The following is a 19,691-nucleotide window of genomic DNA, read 5'->3' as shown; positions in this document are numbered from 1 at the left end:
GTGGTGAGCACCTGTAATCCCAGCCACTTGGGAGGCTGAGGCAGGAGAATCGCTTGAGGCGGAGGTTGCAGTGAGCAGAGATTGCATCACTGCACTCCAGCCTAGGGGACAAGAGCGAGACTCCATCAGAAAAAAGAAGAAATGATAATAATAATGGAGAGAATCCATACAGCAGTAGGATAGTAGGGTTGACCATAGACAGGAATGTGGAAAAACAGAAAATGTAGTCTATGAATGCAGATGCATGTGGTTTGGTAGTTGTTAGTGTGAAGATAAATAAGTTTTCTTCTGGTGGCTTTTATTTTCTCAGGGATATAAGAAACAAAGACAGTTGAAATTTTAATAGAGAAAGGATTGATAATGGTGTAAAAAGATACTGGAATAGTAGGCTAGGATACTCGGAAATTCAATTGATTCAGAAGCAGGACTGCAGGACTTGGCAGCACCAAGGGCTTTCCTGAGATTTGTGGTCAAGAAATCAAGGTAAGAACATTCTCTCTCTCTCTCTCTCCCTCCCTCCCTCCCTTCCTCCTTCTCTCCCTCTCTCTCTCTCTCTCTCCCCGCTCTCTCTCTGTGTTTGTGTGTGTGTGTGTGTTTCTTTAAACACATGCATTTTTTTTTTTCTGACAAGTAAGAGTGATTTTAATAATGAGTCCTATAATGTAGGCTGGGAGCATGGGAAATAAGGATTCTTTTTTTTTTTTTTTTTTTTTACAAGAGTCAAAATGGGCAGTCTGAAAATAGCATTAATCAACAATTCTTGGAAGACGTGTGTGTTTCCTACTCATCTCTTCAGCTAATGTCATACCAGCCTCTTGGTCATTGCTCTGTGCTTCTTTCCTGCTGCAACTTCTATCCTCCCAGTGTTTTATTTTGTCCTGTGCTAGAAACTGCACTGATATTTTACTCTCTAAAGTTCCACTAACACATTCTTTTTGCATTATAGACTTTCACTAAGGGTTTGAAGTAATAATTTAGAACACATTAAAATAAATAAGTTGACTTTTATGTGTAGACCTTTTAGCAATGTGTTGGCTTTTTTGAACAGAACTATCTAACTGGTCCTTGGGTTCTGGCTCACCAAATCTTGTCAAATCTATTTTCTCACTGTGTATGTCCTCACCTCCATCTCCACCTATCATTTTCTATGAAGGGGAAAAGACCGACCAATAATGACATTTCAGCTTTTTAAAATACAATAGCTGGCTTTGATGCTCACTCACAAATAGTATCAAAATCACCAGTCCGGCATTCCCATTCATTCAGATTTTTCAATTAGCATTTTGGTGGTTCTCTCTTAGATATTAACTGATATTCAAGGATTTTCTCATATTAAAAGGATACTTCTAAATAAACAGATACATAAACAAGAAAATAGCACTTACACACAGAAAAAAAGAAATTTTGAAACACTGAGGCAAGGCAGGGGAGAAAAACATACAAAAAGCTTTATAAATATTATTTAAATAAAATACAAGATATTTTGTTCATGAACATTGCAGAATCTACTAAAAATATTAGGTAAGATAGACAGTTTTAGGGAACTGAAATGAAAGTTAAATATTAGCAATGCAATAGAGGCACTGGAAAAGAAGATGTAAGTAAATCTTTCCTCAAATGAGCAAAAATAAAAATAGAATTAGAGAGGAATATTGATATGGTTACAATAGTATTAACAATGACTTCTGACTAATAACATTTTTTATATAACTGTGAGGAGGAAGGAGTAAGAAAGCATATGTGGTTAGGGGGATGGTGATAAGCAAGCCAAGTTTTAATTATCCGTAGAAACAATTAGATATGTGAAACACAGAATAGAAAAGTTCAAGAAAGAGTAGCATAGTCATGCCATTTAGGAATATAGAGGTAAATAGCAGAAATAGTTAAGAGTGTTGAAAGAAGTTGCTTCTGGAAGCAAGTCTTCTGTGTTTTCTATATTGGAATATTATTCTCCCACCTCCTCACTCCTGCTTTATACAGGCAAATCATACCTTTTCCAGAGTTGTCACTGGTATAACACCTCTTTCTTCCTAGTGCCATTATAGAGTTATTTACCTGATTCTGTAACTGTTAAGTATAGTCATTGCTAAGCACAGGACCCTCATTACACATATGCAGAAAAAGCAAAGCATTTTGAGGAATCAGTGAATCTGTAAGTCCTTTAAAACCAGATTAGTCTTTGTACATCATGTGTTTTTTTCTTAATACCTCAGACTGTAAGACTGCTAACTATAGCTAAAATTTTGAGGTGCTTCTCCTATTTAATTCATGACATGATGATGCTTTTTTTATATAATCGTATATACATGCTATGAAGATTCTCATGTCCCATAGACATATCAAAGCTTCTTTTTTGCTTTACTCTCTTTTTCTAATTATTCTATTACATTAAAAAAATAAGTATCAGTTAGTAAGGAACTATTTTATCTTTACATGTAATTAAGTGTAATTTTGGTTCTTGATCTCTCTCTGTATCTACCTACCTCTCCCTCTCTATATACATTTGTTTATGTGTGTTCGAACCAATATATTATAGGCATCTTGAACCCAAACCTAACCAACTTTTTCCATAGATTCCCCTTAATGTTCCATTGAAATTCACTTCCCCAACTCCTTACCTTCATCCTGGTCCCCATAATCATTTGTTTTTAATTTCTTTCTATAATTTTTCCCATGGAAAGTTAATGTCATATATAGCAATTAGGCTATTATATCTCATATATATCTATATAGACATATTTATATATATTTATTTGTAGGTTTCTGTGTATATTTTATACATATAAGAGATTTTATATACATACACACATATATATGTATACACACACTCTAGTATATATATTATACTGGCCTTATTTTATATATTATATACACATATAATATATAAAATATATTTTATATATTTATATACACATATAATATATAAAATATATTTTATATATTATATACACATATAATATATAAAATAAGGCCAGTACAGTATATATATTAGAGAGAGGTAAATGTGAATAAATTATTTTTTATGGTCATAGCTTTCTGTCAGAATTTTGAGAGTTAAATTCTCCAACCCTTCTAGGAGGCAGTATTGCCAGTCTCTGACACACCTGCCCTGAATTGATGCCTGAATCAATTGAGAATGTACTGAATCTATTGAGACACTTTGTCCATTCTGATTACTGCATAGCAAGTTCACCTTATGTCTCATGTTACTGCATTAATCCAGGCGCAAAAACTACCCCCTAACAACTGTATGTGAGCTGGGTTTTTGTACCCTTATCATATTTTTTTGAAATTAAAAACAAAGCTCATTTCTTTCAATATGAGAAGCCTGAAACAGAGTTAACTGAAAGTCATACACATGAGGACAAGGTATTGATTGTAGTGGCAGGAGACTAAGGTCTGAATGATGTTGTATAACAGATTCACTGTGCCAAGTCTAAACATCTGGAATGTCATCTGTGGGAAAATTCAACTTCTTAGCCATTGTATTTTGATATTTCAGCGTTTCTTTGTTAGCAATCTGAATGAATATATTCAGTTATACATTTTGTTCATATCCTTTATAACTATCACCGATTACCTTACATATTTAGTTGGATTTTGTTCAATATCTCTCTTTACCGGAACATAAGCTCCTTTAGGGTAGCGGACCTTCTCTGTTATGTTCACCAGACTTTACTGAGGGCTTTCAACAAGGCTTGGGACATAAGAGGCACATGCACATTTGTGACATTAGCAAATAGAAAATGCAATTGTATTCTGCATTCATTAGTGGTTATAACTCAATAAAGTAAGATACTGGCTATTAACATTTGCATCTGGATAGTAAATCTAGAATATAAATCTTCAATAGTAAACCCTGTGAGTTTTATTTCTTCTTTGTAATTGTTCCTCTTGGCATTTAAGCTGATATAAGGGCTTACTTAAATAAACATTGTTTTAAGAAAAGCCAAAGACAGTCTATAAAATAAGTTAATTAAAAGTACTATTAATGTTTGTAATTCAAGGAAATAAACATCATTTTTCAAAGTGCAATTTCAATGTGTAAGATCCAGCTTTTGATAAAAGAGAAATGGATTTGAGAGTTCTAAGTGATAAAGGCAATTTTATAATGAGGTTTTGGATTTGAAATGAGGATGAGACAGCTTGGACATAGTGAGCAAAGCCCATGGAAGAGACCATGGAAGTCAAGAGTCTATACCAGTACACAGTACCCAAATACCAGGGATAATGTCTTTCTCCATTGCGTCCAGATTAAACAGAGCAAAAGAGTGACGGATCTCGGAATAAAAAAGATATTCAACTTCAAAACTGATATAACTGAATTTTGTCTTGAAAAAGTCACACGTTGACTTGGCACATTGACATTTTCTTCTGTTAGATGAAATTAGACCCATACATTATATGGAATTCATTATGACAGAAATAACATATTTTTGCACATTTGAGTTGTGAAAGTGAATTTTAAATCTTGTCACATAAGGGAAAAGTGGTTGAGCACAATTCAGTTGCCTGTTTAATGTAGCTCCTGCCTACACTAACAGAAAAAGGAAATGGTAAATGCTATGTTAATAATGTTGCTGTCCTTGACAAAGAGAAGTTATTACTATTAATCTAAAGCTAAATATAATCAAATACCAAATATTTCCCAAAATGTTTATGTCTATAGACTTATAGTTATCAATCAAACAAAAAATAAACACTAAACCCTTTGTGTTTAAATTATTACAGATGCATAATATGTAATTAGAAATTAGAAATTGTTTTTACATCTTTTATTTCCCATTCACTTAATTATCTTTTTATTCTATTTTAATACATCTTGTTAAACTAGGAACTCAGGTGACAAATTGTACCAGAGTAGACTAAACTTTGATGGAGAGAAGAGATAAAATGGTGAGCAAGTAGAGTTGGGGAGTCTCCTCAGATGAACTGATAACTAAATCAGAATTTCACAAAACTATAATAAGTTCGGTGGATAAAATGGGTGATATAGAAGAAAATAACAGAAGCCAAGAGTCTAAGAAAAGATTCCTATAGAAAGTTGCATCTGAGTTATGGTATGAGGGTCAGTACTTGCAATAGGATAAATGGAATATTTTAGGCAGCAGAAACAATATGATAATAATATCTTTACAGTAACCAAAAATGTACAATTGGTCAATTGTCCATATTTTACCAAACTATGCTTCTTTATCCATATACTCAAAGCAGATTGTTTTACTTCTTATGTAGATTGGACATTTGGCAAAAAATATATTCAGAAAAAAGCTTATTTATCTCAAGCAGAAAATATTATAACTGAATATAGTCATATGTTTGCATGTGTATACGAAACATATCCAAGAAAAAACATGCATCACTTAGAAGCAAACATAATTATATTTTATTATTCTGAACTATTGAATTGTATATGTTTTCTACATGACATTATTATCAAAGTTATTATTTCTAAGATAGGACTTAGGCATTTTAAAAATATTTATACTTTTCTCGCAGATATATAAATATTATTATAGATATAAACACAGATGTAGACATGACTACATGTAATCATATTTAAAGTCCTTAAGCACAAGTTCGTAAACTTTTATCTACAGATTAATAATATATAACTGTGTCTAGTTAAGAGGCAACTTCTTGCTAAATGAGTGAATGACTATTTTAGAAAGCAATGTAAATTTATTGTTTATATTCATCTTTCCTAAATTTAAATCACTAATAATTAAAACTCAAATTCATAAGCCAATATTCTTTAGGAAAGACAGTTAGACAATACTGCAAATCTACTGATAAACTGATTTATATATTTTGCAAAAGAAAACATAAGCCTTTGATTATATGCCATCACTTGTGTACTTCCTGTTCATTAAATTCAGTCAACTCACTACATGTGTAAATTTGGACTATATTTGTGATAGTGTTTAATTAAGAATACTCTAGATAAATTAATTATAGAATGGCTTTAAATAGTCAACTTTGTAAATGTTTATTATCTTTTCCCAATTCTAGATACCACAAGTCTCCATAAGAATAAGAACCATGTCAGCCTTGATCATCACAAAATCTCAACAGCTAATAGAATACAAAGAATAAAATAAAGAAGTATTGAGTTAATCATTGATAGCTTGTGTACATATCATTTAATGTGTTCTTTAAAGAATGCTCTGATTTAGATAATTAAGAATCATAAACTTTCCTGGTCAGAGTCTTGAAAAATTTATATCCTTAATAACTTGGTTAAGTATATTCATAGGTGTAGGCAAAGCTAATTTTTTCTGAATAATATATTTGGTTACCAAATTTTAACCTATTTAATATTGTATTTAACATTATTTTATCTTTCTTCTATATCACTAATACCATTTTATTCAAATTGTGTTTTTTTTCTGATGGAACAAAGCTAGAGTAGAAATAAAACTGGAATAGAGAGGGATGTATATTTTGATTCTGGCTCTGTCACTACCAGATGTATGATCTTGAAAAATATACAAAAGTGTAACATCCTTGTGTTTCAAAGTTTAAGATTCTTCAAGTGAAACCTTGCAGTGTCATGACTCTCTTGAAATGGAACAACCTAACAATGAATAGATTTAAACATCTCACAAAACAGTAATGCTTTAGGAGCCTTGGGAAAAAAAAAAAAAAAGATTTCCAGAGAAGGCTAAGAAAAATAAATGCTATTAAGTGTCTGAGAATAAGGAAAAGCTTTATCTGTCCATGCATGACAGAGAAGGTCAATTTGAATGTCAAAAGAGCATGTACAGAAAAACAAATACATGTAACTTTCTTGAGGGGGAAAACTTATTTTTGAATGTCCAGTCATATATCTTTCTTGGTTTGAAACCAAACTGTAACACATATTTCATAATATTTTTTCTATATTCAACTGTAAATTCTGAAAGTGGTACACTTTTAATTTCTTACCTTCCACTGAACCTAAAAATGAACATGTGAGTCAGTTTTGCTCAATGACATATTAGCAGGTTTTAATTGTTATTCAAAAAAGGTTCTCCTTATATAAAGACTCAATGCAGTTAGCACCACTCTTTTCCTTTGACTCAAGTGTAGAAATAATGACTTAAGTCATTGCAGCAGCAATTCTGAATACGTGAGCCTATAATCATGAATTGTAAACTAAGAAAACCATTACCCCATTCTGGTACTATCAAGTCGCTGGACCAACAACCAGTAGCTGTCTACCTACAGAATTCTTATTATGTAAGAAAAAATGAACCCTATCTATTAAGGACAATAATTAATTGAGTTTTCTTTTACTTGTAGCTGTACCAATATGCAAACATATATTAAAACATCTTAAATCATGTGCCACGGTAACATCTTAGATAATATCATTTTAAAACAATGCTAAGTACCATATCTTGAAATGAAATTAGAGAGGTTATTACAAGAAAAATAAAGAACATGTTAATCTTTCAAATGTTAAGATATATTTAAAATATCAGAGCAAGGTGTTATAACAAATAATTTTACAAAATGTGTTTCTTAGTCATGTTGAGCTCAGTGTGTTATTTTTTTATTTTAGCACTTCTAGCAGCAGTAACAACAGCAAGGTGAATGGTACTGCTAAGTGGATATATATGGTTCTACAGTGATAGCTCAATAATTTTGGAGATAATAGGCAATGTGAAAGCACATTGTTTTATAGCTGAAATTTAATGTGTCTTATTTATTATATGTAATGAACTTTGCAGAAAATGATATTTTTTAGGAAGTATTAACTTAATCTGATAGTTTTTGTGTAGATAAGATTTGTAACCAAGATAACCTCTGAAGGCATCAAGATTTCTCAGAAAAGACACCTGCATAGTTCTTTTTAAGGTCATGTAACTTTCTCTCACCTTTTGATAACTTATTCTCTGGAAATACTTCTAGTTCCTTACCATTTTTGCTTGCCAATATAATTTCCATTTGTCTAGTATTATTTTATTCCCACTGGCAGAGAACCTAATATTAGATGTATTTAACTACTCATCCCTTAGGATAGAAATCCATATGATTTTAATGCTGCACAAATCAGATGTTAATAAACTGAGATTTGAGATTTAAATACATTATCATAGTATCTGTGGGAATCGTGTGAAGAAAATAAATATGAAACAAAATAACACAAAAACTGTATTATTGTTAGTCCCACATCATTAATACTAGTATGCCAAAATTAAAACAATATAGCTTTTTGTATTTTGTAAATGCAATTTCTCACCAGAAATTTAGAGGGCTAATGCCTCTACCTTCTATGAGCTCCTTGATGACTTTTGCCTTTATGTCTGGATAAAATTTATATCGTGAAATAATTGATGTTGACGGCTAATTCCACTCTTCTTTTGCTTTACCTTTGAATTTACAATGGCTGTCTTTTTTATATAAATGTTTTTAATGCTAAATGTATTTTAGAAATGACAGTTGTGTAACAGATATAATAATGTTATTTCTCTCAGATTATCCATACAGAAATACTTTTTCCTATATTATAGCCACACAAACATACTAAATTAAATTTACTGTAAAAGATAAAAATGTAAGATAACTTAAAATCTAATCTTAGGAATTAATAAATTGAAAATAAAACACATAATTTTACTTCTTATTAATTTCTTTTATAAGAGACAAAGTATCTCTTGACATTTTTACCCTGTTTGCATCTGGCAGGTTATTTCAGGTTTTGGAGTATAAATATGAGGTTTCCTTTTGCTTGCAGACAGCAATATGTTGTTACACAGGGGCAGATATGGATTTACCTGTATAACCAGGGGCACAGAGGCAGTTGTATCGATCAGTCCTGTAGACACAATTTTCTTCATCTAGACAAGGTGAGATTTTACATTTATTTACTTCAAGTTCACAGAAGGGCCTATGGTACCCAGGTTCACAATTACAAAAAAATCTGGAAAAAAGTGGAAAAATTATAAATATCCATGTAATAATGATAATCATTTATTATATATGATTCATATTTGTATTTTAAATGTAAGACATTTGACTTAATTGAAATAAATAATATATATATTTCATGTTTTCTTTGAAAAAATATAGCAATTCCCCTTGCAAAATTTTGTTCTGCTCAAATGTTCTTGATGTGTGAAATTTTGAAAAACAATGTGTTGGGTAAATAATTACTGTAACCTGATGAATACTAGTATCAAAATATAGAAATAATTTCCAAAGGATATATTAAACTGATCAAAACTGTATACTTAGCAAAAATATCTCTTCATACTTTTTCCTTTTAGAAGTCTAGATAAAGAAGCTCTAGAAACTTTCCATAAAATGTTTTTGAGCTAGATTTTTATTTAGATTTTTTGAGGAAACTCTTCCTAATTAACTTCTTTCATCATTTTATAACCACAGAAGTCTAACATCCTCCAGGCTCCTTCTTGTACTTCTTCAACCGACATTAATTAATTGAGCACCAGGCATTAGGCATTAGTCATGTACCCATATTCAAGTGTAAATTAAACTTGAGCCTGCTTTTGAAAGTCTCAGGAACAGAACAGGAATACAGATGTGAAAACATTACAGTAGATACATATCAATTGAGACAGGTCTCATGAAAGCACGGCTAACTGCTAGAGAAGAGGTGACAGAAAAGGTCTTACTCAGTATTAATAAAGGAGTGGGATCAGGGTTTTAAAATTCTGTATATGAGTGAAAACATGCAGTATTTGTCTTTCTGTGCCAGATATATTTCATTTACAATAATGTCCTCCGGGTTCATGTATGTTGTTACAAAAAACAGGAATTCATTCCTTTATATGGCTGAAGAGTAGTTCATTGTTTACGTATACTACACATTTTTTATTCATTCATCTCTTAAGTAAAATAAGCCAGACAGCAGGGAAGAGGGGATAGGAAAGGTTGATTGATGGGTTCAAAGTTACCCTTAGAAAGGAAGAATAAATTTGGTGTCCTATCGCATAGTATAGTGACTGTAGTAAACAGTAAGGTATTGTATATTCAAAATAGCTAGAGTAGAAAATTTTGAATGTTTTCACCACAAAGAAATCATGAATGTTTGAGGTGATCTCTATGCTAATTATCCTGATTTGTTCATTACAAATGAATGAACAAATCTGCTGTAATACAATATATTATGTAGTATAATGATACAATGTATTAATGTATCAAAATAGCACAACACATAAATGTTATAATTATGTGTAAATTAAAAATAAAATTAATAGAAAAAGAAAGAGTAAGGAATCTTTGTACCAGTTGGACAGAAGGCATTAAAATGTCATGTGCAATGGGATACTGGGTGAAAGAATAGAGTATTTCCCAAGAGTTCTTCATGTGACTAGGGAAATTACTATAATCACCTTTTTAGAGTAACACTAATCCAATTACTAACTTCTTGAATTTTTGTTCAAATAGTCAAACTGCTTTTCTCCATCTTATTTATTTTGCGAATATCTCCCCATCTAGTGAGAGGTAATGTAATGAACCTACCAAATGCCTTACTAAAATCAATAGATTTGTTAATAATACTGTCTTTGACTGCTACTTTGTGTTCTCACTGAATTAATGATGATTCCAAGGAATCACAGAATAGATAGGAATTGGACATAGAATTCTCAAAAATAGTAGTGAAAAGTATCTCAAGAAATGATTTTTTTTTCATATTGGCAAATTTAAAAATGTTATATTGCTATAAAAAGAAATAATGACTTTCAATTTATGTATTTCTTTCATGTACTTCTAACAGTTCTATTATATTTGTAGAAGTTTCAAAATCTAATTTATATTTTGAAATATTGAATACTAGAGAATTATTTTGAGATATCTTCCTTTTTCAGTGTTTTATGATAATCACCACCGATTGTCTCAATTTTTTCTAAATAGTAGTTTACTCATTTACTCTATAGAATTTTCTCTCTCTCTCATTTTGAAAATCAGAAAATCATAACATATCTTGTCTTTTGCCACCCAAATTTTGTTTTCTATTAATACAAATGATTCTTTAGTAGTATCATGATCAATCAGTACCCAAGTACCCTAAAATCTGGAAATCTGGACCACTAAAAAACCAGAGATGCTCTTCATTAATGATTCTTGTCTGAGTCAATTTTCTCCATACTTTTTGCCAAATGGTGCTTTTCTTTTTTTAAAATTATTATTATTATTATTATACTTTAAGTTCTAGGGTACACGTGCATAACGTGCAGGTTTGTAATATATGTATACTTGTGCCATGTTGGTGTGCTGCACCCATCAACTCGTCAGCACCCATCACCTTTGTGCTTCTTTTACTAGTTTACATTCTACTTTTAGAAAGAGTATCTTCATTTATTCATTCATTTTTTCAATGATTTTGTATCAATATGGACTCATGGATTTTTATTTTCTCAATGGATAAAATATGTAATAATTACTATTTATTTTAATGTTTAATTTGTCAGAGATTTAGCTAAGGGAAGCTCTTCAAGCTGGCTTCTCTTTTCTTTCCACATATCCTCATTCTTTGATCATTCCCACTTTCTAGCACAAGATGTTCCAGGTTTACCTTAATGCATTCTCTGTCCTAGATTTGGCATCAGGCATTTTTTTCAGGAGCCCTGGTTTCTTTAAGTGAAGGATATTACTTAGAAATTAAATTATTGATACGTCCATCACTATATGTATAAATATAGCTACATGTATGGATACATTGGCATATGTATGTACACATATAGTTGTATGTATATAACTGTGTTTGTGTATACATACATAGTCTATTTCTGTATCTTTGTGCATGTTTGTGTTTGTGTGTGTTTTAAACACATACATAGGAATGCATGAGCTCATACCAAACACTCCAATCATAATTTAACACAACAGGGTTCATTTTCATCCGGTCTATTTCTTTATCTGAAATTACTTTTTTAAATAACAAGAAATATGATTTTCATTATCTTAAATGTAGTTACTTACTTGTTCCATAAGTTAATGGGCAATTTTTGTGAAATGTCTTTTTGTCATGATGAAGATGTAGGTTTTGCCGAATGTTAATTTTTTTTGTCTGTATAGTTATCTTGAAGATACACCAAGAGATTCAGATTTTGACACCTACCCAGAATTCTTGTTTTTTCAATTATGATTTCCTTCTGAATTGTGCCTTTTGAACCCTTTGATAGTTTTTACTAAATGTTATATGCATTTTTTGCTTCCGTCGCCATCCTTCAAATATATTTACCCTAATTTAAAATGAACTTCTGAAAAAGTTCTGCTTTTTTGTTTGTTCTTTAACATTTATCGTGTAACTTATTTTATGAATCTCAAATACATACCTTACACTTCTGATTTTGAAAGTGATGTCACACAGTAAATAAACATACATGTACTATCTCAAGACTTACAGAAGTTTATTTTTCTAAAGTTTTTGGCATACAGATAACTATGTGAAGAATTATTTTTAATAATAAGAATGATAATGATCCTTTCTTCAAAGAATGCTTCGCTTCTATTTCAATAACCTTTCTTTCCTTTTTGCTCTCATTCCAAGACTATTATTTTTTCTCATTTTCTAAACTACTCCTGAAATCTGAACTTTTCAACATAGCAAAAATATGCTTTACTTTTACATAAAATAAATTCCAAGCATTATTAAATTTCAAGACTCTGTTAACCCACAGATGCCTGTTCAACTGGAATGTTGGGGGTCCCTGCTTTGTTAATAATGATGCGAAAAGGCCCTGGGATTCCAGAGTCCATTTGGAAGTTTTCTGAATGGCATCTAAAATTTTGTAGAGATCAAAGAGAAAAATCATCGACCCACTATTAACAGCAGCCCCGGTGAAACAGTTTACAGAAAATATTCAACTTATGTTTCTTACTTTCCACCACGCTAAACAATATGAGGGCAAATTTGTGTGAAAATAACATTTGACTCTAGAACAGAGCATCTACCTTTAATCCTTGTCTCTGCTTTCCCAGAAAAATGTAAATGTTCGCATTTTCTCTTTCTCCTTGCCTCCCTCCACCTGCCCCACCCTGCTCTCTTCCTGTTCCCTGTCTCTAATAGGAAGGGCAAGCACAATGCTGGAGTACATGGGACGTTTTCACTATGCACTTAACATTGGCCCTTCAAAACGTTAAAAAAAATAAATAAATAAAAGTGTATAGGGTATGTCTGAAAAGATCCTTACCAAATTTTTCCCCCTAATGGCCTCTGACTATAGTGTGCAATTACTTCAGCTTTGGTATAATTTTCCTTTCACTATTACCTGCTGAGGGTCCCTTGATGTGAACCGCCTCTAATAAGGCTAGAGAAAAATTAAAAGTAAACCTGATTTTTATTAATGTCCTAAGGGATCCAGTCAAATGTACGGTAAGTATTGCATTTTATGTTAAATGTCCCTAAAGTATATTTTCCTTTGATAAACTCAATTTTAATAGCTTTTAAAATATACATATATAATAATGTCTTCTATCTTGAGAGAACAATTAAGACCATGAAATATGTATTTTTGTTGAAATAAAAATTTCTCATTTAAATAAAAAGCTTTCACTTCAAAAGTTTTACTAGAATCGAACAAATATATTGTCAAAGTATTAAAATTATAATTGATACGTTTAATTTGGCATTGGCCTAAACTTTTTCAAATAGGTGTTCAAGATACTTTTTCAATCACTAAGATACATTTTAACAGTGACTTCTCAAGAAAATTCAACATATTAAAATAGAGATAAGGAAGAGTAACTATAATTTGCATAAAATGATATTGTCAAACTGAAAAAAGATGGAAAAATGCAAGATAATCACACAAATTTGTAGCCCCCAAATTAGCCACGATTACATTTAATTTGCATTATTCTTGTATACTTTTGCCCTTATTCCAGATGAGAGAGGAATTAATAAGTAGATGTGCTATTTGTATGCTTCTGAAGTTATTTTAAAATGTAATTATTAAATAGATTGAATAGTATTACAAAATCCAAATATAGAACAAAATGTTTAATAAGAGTTTTGATTCTAAAATGTAATTGTAATAAGATTAAATCATACTTGTTTGAGTAGATATTTTTTAAAAGCTTACATTCATAGGTGGGAACTGAACAATGAGATCACTTGGACTCAGGAAGGGGAACATCACACACCGGGGCCTATCATGGGGAGAGGGGAGGGGGGAGGGATTGCATTGGGAGTTATACCTGATGTAAATGACGAGTTGATGGGTGCAGCACACCAACATGGCACAAGTATACATATGTAACAAACCTGCACGTTATGCACATGTACCCTACAACTTAAAGTATAATAATAATAAATTAATTTAAAAAAAAAAGCTTACATTCTAAAGAAGAAAATGAAATTATAAAGTGTCACATGTGAAACTTTCTGATAAGGACTTTTTAGCCTATGTTAAAGCAATTCTAATTTTGAAAGAATTTATTTTACATTTTAAAGCATTTCTACTTTTTTCTTGTGATATTATAACTGCATTCATGAACCACACTTCTTTATAATTAATGACAATTTTTACTTAGAACATGAATAATCTATTTTATATTTGCAACATGTCTTTATTGCGTTGTATATAAATATATGTCTACATTATTTATCATACTCACAACATGTCTTTATATGTTTTTATTATAATTGCATGTGGGTGTGAATCTGATTTGAAAGAGTGATGTTATAGTAAATTCTCTAGTAGAATAAACATCATTAGGATTGATGACTGTTTCTAGGCAAACAATTACAGAAGAGTAAACAGATTTTTGTCTTTTGGTGAAATGCATATTAACTAATCACTTTTAAATTTGTAACAGCAAAGAATTACTCAACTTGTGAACATCACAAACTGAATGGTCACAATATGCTTGTTGATAATTATCTGGCTATGATAATCACATCAGCCAGGCTTTTGCAACATTTTCTTCTATGTTTTCTTTAAATGGACTAGCCACTGTTACTGTAATTGTTCTTGCAAATTCTATTTAGTTGTAAATTTTCAGTAGATAGATACTATTGTGAGTGACCTAAGTGAACTAGTAGCAATGACTTGAAAAGACATTAGTTGTATTGGATAACATATGCTATGAAGTGTCAGAAAAATGTAAATTCCAGTGTTCATTTTTGCAATGGATTTGTATATTAATTGGGGCTGTCATTCATGTGTCATTATATCTCAGCAAACTCATCTTTAAATCATGTTACTATAGGTAAGTCTTAATTGTTGCAGGCCACAGTTTCAATAACCACAAGAAAGAATAGAATAGATTAAAAACATGAATCTAACTATGAGGCATATATGTAGTAACTCTTGTTTTTAATATGTTTTTGTTTATGTGGCAACAGTTTAATTTACTTTGAACTAACTATAAAATTATTTGTTTTAAATTAGTTGGTAGATTACTTGAAATATTTTTAATGAGTACTTAATCAATAGATTAAGTTTTTCAAAAAAACAAAAATTACTTTCTTTAAGAAGAGATAAGAAAATCAAATGTGACTACCTCATTTTCAGCTGCTAATTGATTTTTAATCTTTGAAAGATTTTAATTCATTGAAAATGGCTTTTATTATACTAATTTATACCAGGTAATTTTCTAAGAATAGAATACTTAACACCTGTATGCCCATCACCCATATTTAACTCATCTTAGTATTGATTCATGTTGCTGAAAATTTTTTAAGGAAAACACACAAAACATAGTTGATCTGTCACATATATGATATATATATGTGTATATATATGTATATATGTATATATATCTCTGAGATCTGTGATAAATATGTATGCACACATGTATAAATGTATGAAACTCCTATGCATCCATTCAATTAATTATCCTCCATTCCTCTCTACCGGGAGAAAATTACTACTCTTAAGATGCTATGTATTTTTTAAAATATGTTTTAATACTTCACTAAATATGAATTACATATCATATTATTCTGAGACTTATTTTTTCAATCATACATTTTAATAAATATTTAAGTGATATACTTTTCTATAATTTATTCACAGTAAGTAATGTATAGATGCTTATGATTATGTTGCATTGTATTTGTTTTGTTTTCTAATGTTTACCAATGTCAAGATATTGGAAAGGAATCACCTTGTTCATATATCCTTGCTGACAGTGCTGAATGTTGCCATGGAATTGGGTTTCATGATATTAATTAAAATAGATCTAACAATGCATAGACTATTGGATATGCTTGACAATCAAATGCAAAATGAGCAAATAAGCATATAAATCAGAGAAACAGAGTGGACATCAGTGGACTGATTCACAGATATCTATGGCAGAGGCTAATTGATGATGGGGTTTTAGAAATGAAATATATAAACAGTCTAGTTATGGTGCTGCCTCATGTATATACAATGAAATGTCTAGTTTTGGAGGACAGAGACATAATTCAATTTGGCTTTGTAGGGATTCTCTGCCTCTTTCACAATTCCAAGACCTAAGCTATGTCACAGACTCAGTTACTCAACTGAAAATCAGGGTTTACTCTCTTAAGAGGAATCTTTAATAGAGTAATAGGTATTTTATGTATCTTTTTGAAGTCTTCCTCAGAGGTATCTGAGGCTATTTACCAGTAGGACTGTTCTCTGGTGAAAGAAAGATATTCAGACCTTTTAAGAGTTGCTGAATACTGGTTCTGAAAGTATACTTAACTTTACAATGCTACTAATCCACTAGTAGAAACAAATTATTGAGGTCAGTTCAGATGAGGCCATAAACACATCTTCTCTTTGATTTTGTTTTTTACCCATAGTTCTTGAATATACAGTGTAGTTGATATATTTAGTAACAACACAATTTCTACATTACAGTAAGAGCTATTATGGAGAAAAATCCAATTGGAAGATCTTGTCCTGCCCCTATAGACCCATGGAGATTTTAAACTGATGGCAATTTTGTATTCCTATGGTACTTGTAGTGATTGCTGTCCCCTTGAAAGGAATGAAAGTTGTAGGGGTGGTGTTTCCAAACATCTCTACTTATCTCACCAGATTGGACAATGAGAAAGCTAGATAGGGCACAGAAAATGAGAGGAATGATAGAATATTGTTGGAAACTTAAACAGGATCTGATGCAAATTTCACCAATTCTAAAGTTTGGATCTCTATGAAGATAGATAAACAGAGCTCCTGGTACCTGAGTCCAACTATGGCAGAGAAAATTAGTTATTTTGTATTCTAATTAGTGCAGCTCCACTTGAATTTGTCAGAATGCCTTTTTAAAGATATTTCAAAAGACCTAAATAAATAGAAAACAATTTTTCTTAAATTGCCCTACACATTCAATGAAATTCCAATCAAAATTGCTTGTTTGAACGTATAACCAAAACAGCATGGTACTGGTACCAAAACAAAGATATAGACTAATGTAACAGAACAGAATCCTCAGAAATAATATCAGACATCTATAGCCATCTGATCTTTGACAAACCTGAGAAAAACAAGAAATAGGGAAAAGATTCCCCATTTAATAAATGGTACTTGGAAAATTGGCTAGTCATAAGTAGAAAGCTGAAAGTAGATCCTTTCCTTACTCCTTATAGGAAAATTAATTCAAGATGGATTAGAGACTTAAATGTTAGACCTAATACCATAAAAACCCTAGAGGAAAACCTAGGTAATACCATTCAGGACATAGGCATGGGCAAGGACTTCATGTCTAAAACACCAAAAGCAATGGCAACAAAAGCCAAAATTGACAAATCGGATCTAATTAAACTAAAGAGCTTCTGCACAGTAAAAGAAACTACCATCAGAGTGAACAAGTAACCTACAGAATGGGAGAAAATTTTTGCAATCTACTCATCTGACAAAGGGTTAATATCCAGAACCTACAAATAACTCAAACAAATTTACAAGAAAAAAACAACCCCATCAAAAAGTGGGCAAGGGATATGAACAGATATTTCTCAAAAGAAGACATTCATACAGCCAACAGACACATGAAAAAATGCTCGTCATCTCTGGCCGTCAGAGAAATTCAAATCAAAACCACAATGAGATACCATCTCACACCAGTTAGAATGGCAATCATTCAAAAGTCAGGAAACAACAGGTGCTGGAGAGGATGTGGAGAAATAGGAACACTTTTACACTGTTGGTGGGATTGTAAACTGGTTCAACCATTATGGAAAACAGTATGACGATTACTTAAGGATCTAGAACTAGAAGTACCATATGACCCAGCCATCCCATTACTGGGTATATACCCAAAGGATTATAAATCATGCTGCTATAAAGACACATGCACACGTATGTTCATTGCAGCACTATTCACAATACCAAAGACTTGGAATCAACCCAAATGTCCATCAGTGACAGACTGGATTAAGAAAATGTGGCACATATACACCATGGAGTACTATGCAGCCATAGAAAAGGATGAGTTCATGTCCTTTGTAGGGACATGGATGCCGCTGGAAAACATCATTCTCAGCAAATCATCCCAAGAAAAACCAAACACTGCATGTTCTCACTCATAGGTAGGAACTGAACAATGAGATTACTTGGACTCGGGAAGGGGAACATCACACACCGGGGATTGCACTGGGACTTATACCTGATGTTAATGACGAGTTGATGGGTGCTGACGAGTTGATGGGTGCAGCACACCAACATGGCACAAGTATACATGTGTAACAAACCTGCACGTTATGCACATGTACCCTAGAACTTAAAGTATAATACTAATAAAAAAAAAAAAAGAATACAAGTTGATTCTAACAGAAGAAATTGCCGCAATATCTAAAGCTGCCTGAAGATTAAGTAGCCCTACTAGTATTGAGATATTTCAAAGGTAAGTAATTAAGATTCATGACACTAGCACATGGATGAGTAACTGAACTAAAGCAACAGGACAGAAATAGAGAAATAGACATATCCATATGTGGAAACATGATCTGCAACCAAGAAGGCACTACAGATCAGTGAGTAAATGATGAACTTATTTATATAAAAAAATAAACTTAAGAATCTATGTTTGTTTTTTAAGTGTGTAAAGAATGAGATAAGAATACTTTATATCCATACTCATACATACAATATGCCTGATGCATCTACATATAAAGAACATTTTAATTATTTTAAAAGGAAATATAGGGAAAAAATCCTTTCATCCTAGTGTAAAGAAAAGTTAAATAAGATGAAACTTGCAAACCATATACTAAGTAATAGATTAATTCAAATACATTAAAATTAAGTTTTAGTACATATAACTTATAAAGGTGAAGTGTCTCTTTCAATAAGAACTTATATTCAATAAATACAACTAAGAAAGACATTTAAAAAATCATATATAAGGATTCTTACAAAGCAATAAGAAGAAAAAACATTAAAGAGCAGATGCTGACTCAGCAAGATGGCGGAATAGGAATTGCTCAGGTCTGCGTCTCCCAGAGAGACGAATGCAGAAGGCAGATGATTTCTGCATTTCCAATTGAGGTACCCAGTTCATCTCCTTGGGACTGGTTAGATAGTGGGTGCAGACCACAGAAGGCAAGCAGAAGCAGGGTGGGGTATTGTCTCACCTGGGAAGTGCAAGGGGTCAGGGGCCTCCCTCCCCTAACCAAGGGAAGCCTGGAGGGACCTTGCTGTGAGGGGCAGTGCTATCTGGTGCAAACACTTTGCTTTTCTCACGGTCACTGAAACCCACAGACCAGGAGGTTCCCTCAGGTGCCTACACCACAAGGACCCTGGGTTTCAAGGAAAAAACTG

The 19,691-nt window shown here is 31.8% G+C and overlaps 1 protein-coding gene across 2 annotated transcripts in view; it reads right to left on the bottom strand.

Moving 5' to 3' along the window:
* The window catches only part of EYS (EGF-like photoreceptor maintenance factor), a 1,786,799-nt gene that overhangs the window by 1,167,513 nt on the left and 599,595 nt on the right, over nucleotides 1-19,691 (bottom strand). For both annotated transcript variants that reach the window (XM_078001263.1, XM_078001264.1), the window contains exon 16: nucleotides 8,763-8,908. In XM_078001263.1, coding sequence (XP_077857389.1) covers nucleotides 8,763-8,908 — 146 coding nt within the window. The remainder of the gene's footprint in view (nucleotides 1-8,762; nucleotides 8,909-19,691) is intronic.

Source organism: Macaca mulatta, chromosome 4 (genome assembly GCF_049350105.2).
Source record: "Macaca mulatta isolate MMU2019108-1 chromosome 4, T2T-MMU8v2.0, whole genome shotgun sequence".
Lineage (NCBI taxonomy): Eukaryota > Metazoa > Chordata > Mammalia > Primates > Cercopithecidae > Macaca > Macaca mulatta.
This window is presented reverse-complemented; position numbering and strand designations above follow the sequence as displayed.